Genomic DNA, 1,495 nt, shown 5'->3' on the forward strand with positions numbered 1-1,495 from the left:
GTCCCGGTTTCATCAGCTGCTCTTAAACCATTTTTACTTTGATGATCAGTTTTAAACAAAGCGACATCAAGAGATGCTGGTATCCTGGAAGTGTAACTGAAGGAAACAGCTGCTGAAACTGGACTAGGGATGAAGAGCGGGTGGAGGAAAGACGAAGAGGAGGGGAGGGAAAGTTGGCAAAGCTACCCGTTCGTACCCAGCGGGCACAAATTTCCTCGGGGGGCCATTTTTCTCTGCAACACCGGTCATAGTGTGGTGAAACGACACAACACAGCATGACACCACCGAACAACACTGCCTGCACAACACCGACCATCCAGTCACATCTACATGTCTCAGTGTGTGTGTGTGTGTGTGTGTGTGTGTGTGTGCGCGGGTTAAAGGAAGGGGGCGCTTTGACACCAAACTCGTCCCCGTGTCTGCTGACGATCGTTAGCTTCAGGGAGCTGAACATTCAAACCGAAAACATGTTCGGCTCGTTTCTTTGGGTTCTTCTGGTTCTTCATTTTTGGTCTTTTCTTCTTATGCTGGTTTCTGTTGCAAGAACAAAACATTTGATAAATTTCATAGTTTAAGTTGTTTCAATATAAAAACCTGCAGGCAGGTTTGTGTTCGGGGCTCTTCATCAGTAACTTCATCAAACCATTAAGGTGAGATTAAAGGTGGGGATAAAACGAAAGGAGCTCCAGAGCCAACGATCTGCTGCAGACACGAGGATGAGGATGGTGTCGGTGGTTTCATTTCTCATCTTCTTTCTGCCTACTTTGTGTGTTTGAATGAGGAGTGTGTGCTGTCCCCGGGCTTGTGTCAGGCCCTGTGTGTGTGTGTGTGAGTGTGTGTGTGTGTGTCGTTTCCGGCAGCTCTGTGTTTATGTGTAGGCATTGAGGCGTTCTTTGGAGCGTGTGGAGTGGATGTCGTGCAGCTCCTGCTCCTCCTTGGACTTGATGTCCTCGTACTTCTGCATCCGGCTGGCGTCCTTCAGGTAGCCCCAGTTAGCAGCTAGAGCCATCAGGAAGTGGACCTGAGGAGGACGGGACAGGAGGACAAACATGGTCGCTATCAGAAGCAGGAAAATCACACAGGACAGAAACCTCGGGTGAAGTTTTAAAATTAAACTCTGCTTATAAACATCCTGCGCTCACATCACAAACATGCTGATTTATAACAAAGAAATGTTGAAGGTTAATAAAACAGCAACATTCATCTCCTTTCTTATCTAATTCAGGATTTCTTTTCTTAGACTGTTTAACTTTTGACCCTGAGATAAAAACTCTCCTCGGCTGAACGACTCGAACCCTGACGGAGAGAATGAGGCAACATGACAACACAAACATCACGCTCATTCAGCAGGAACCGGTCCCTGATTCTGTTTGATTCTGGAGATCAGATTGTGATCCTGAACCCGGTCCTGACCCTCGACATCAGACCAGAACCTGGAAGTTGAAGCAGGACCAGCTTCCTGGTCGGCTGGTTCTGGGTCAGTTTAAACCCAAAC

General features: G+C 47.5%; 1 protein-coding gene across 1 annotated transcript in view; it reads right to left on the reverse strand.

Annotated features, from left to right (window-relative positions):
• Nucleotides 1-514: 514 nt before the first annotated feature.
• The window catches only part of LOC108228520 (neuronal membrane glycoprotein M6-a), an 18,433-nt gene continuing 17,452 nt past the window's right edge, over nt 515-1,495 (reverse strand). Inside the window, exon 7 of the mRNA XM_037975003.1 lies at nt 515-1,021. Coding sequence (XP_037830931.1) covers nt 869-1,021 — 153 coding nt within the window. The 3' untranslated portion in view covers nt 515-868. The remainder of the gene's footprint in view (nt 1,022-1,495) is intronic.

The sequence above is a fragment of the Kryptolebias marmoratus genome, linkage group LG3 (genome assembly GCF_001649575.2).
Source record: "Kryptolebias marmoratus isolate JLee-2015 linkage group LG3, ASM164957v2, whole genome shotgun sequence".
Classification (NCBI taxonomy): domain Eukaryota; kingdom Metazoa; phylum Chordata; class Actinopteri; order Cyprinodontiformes; family Rivulidae; genus Kryptolebias; species Kryptolebias marmoratus.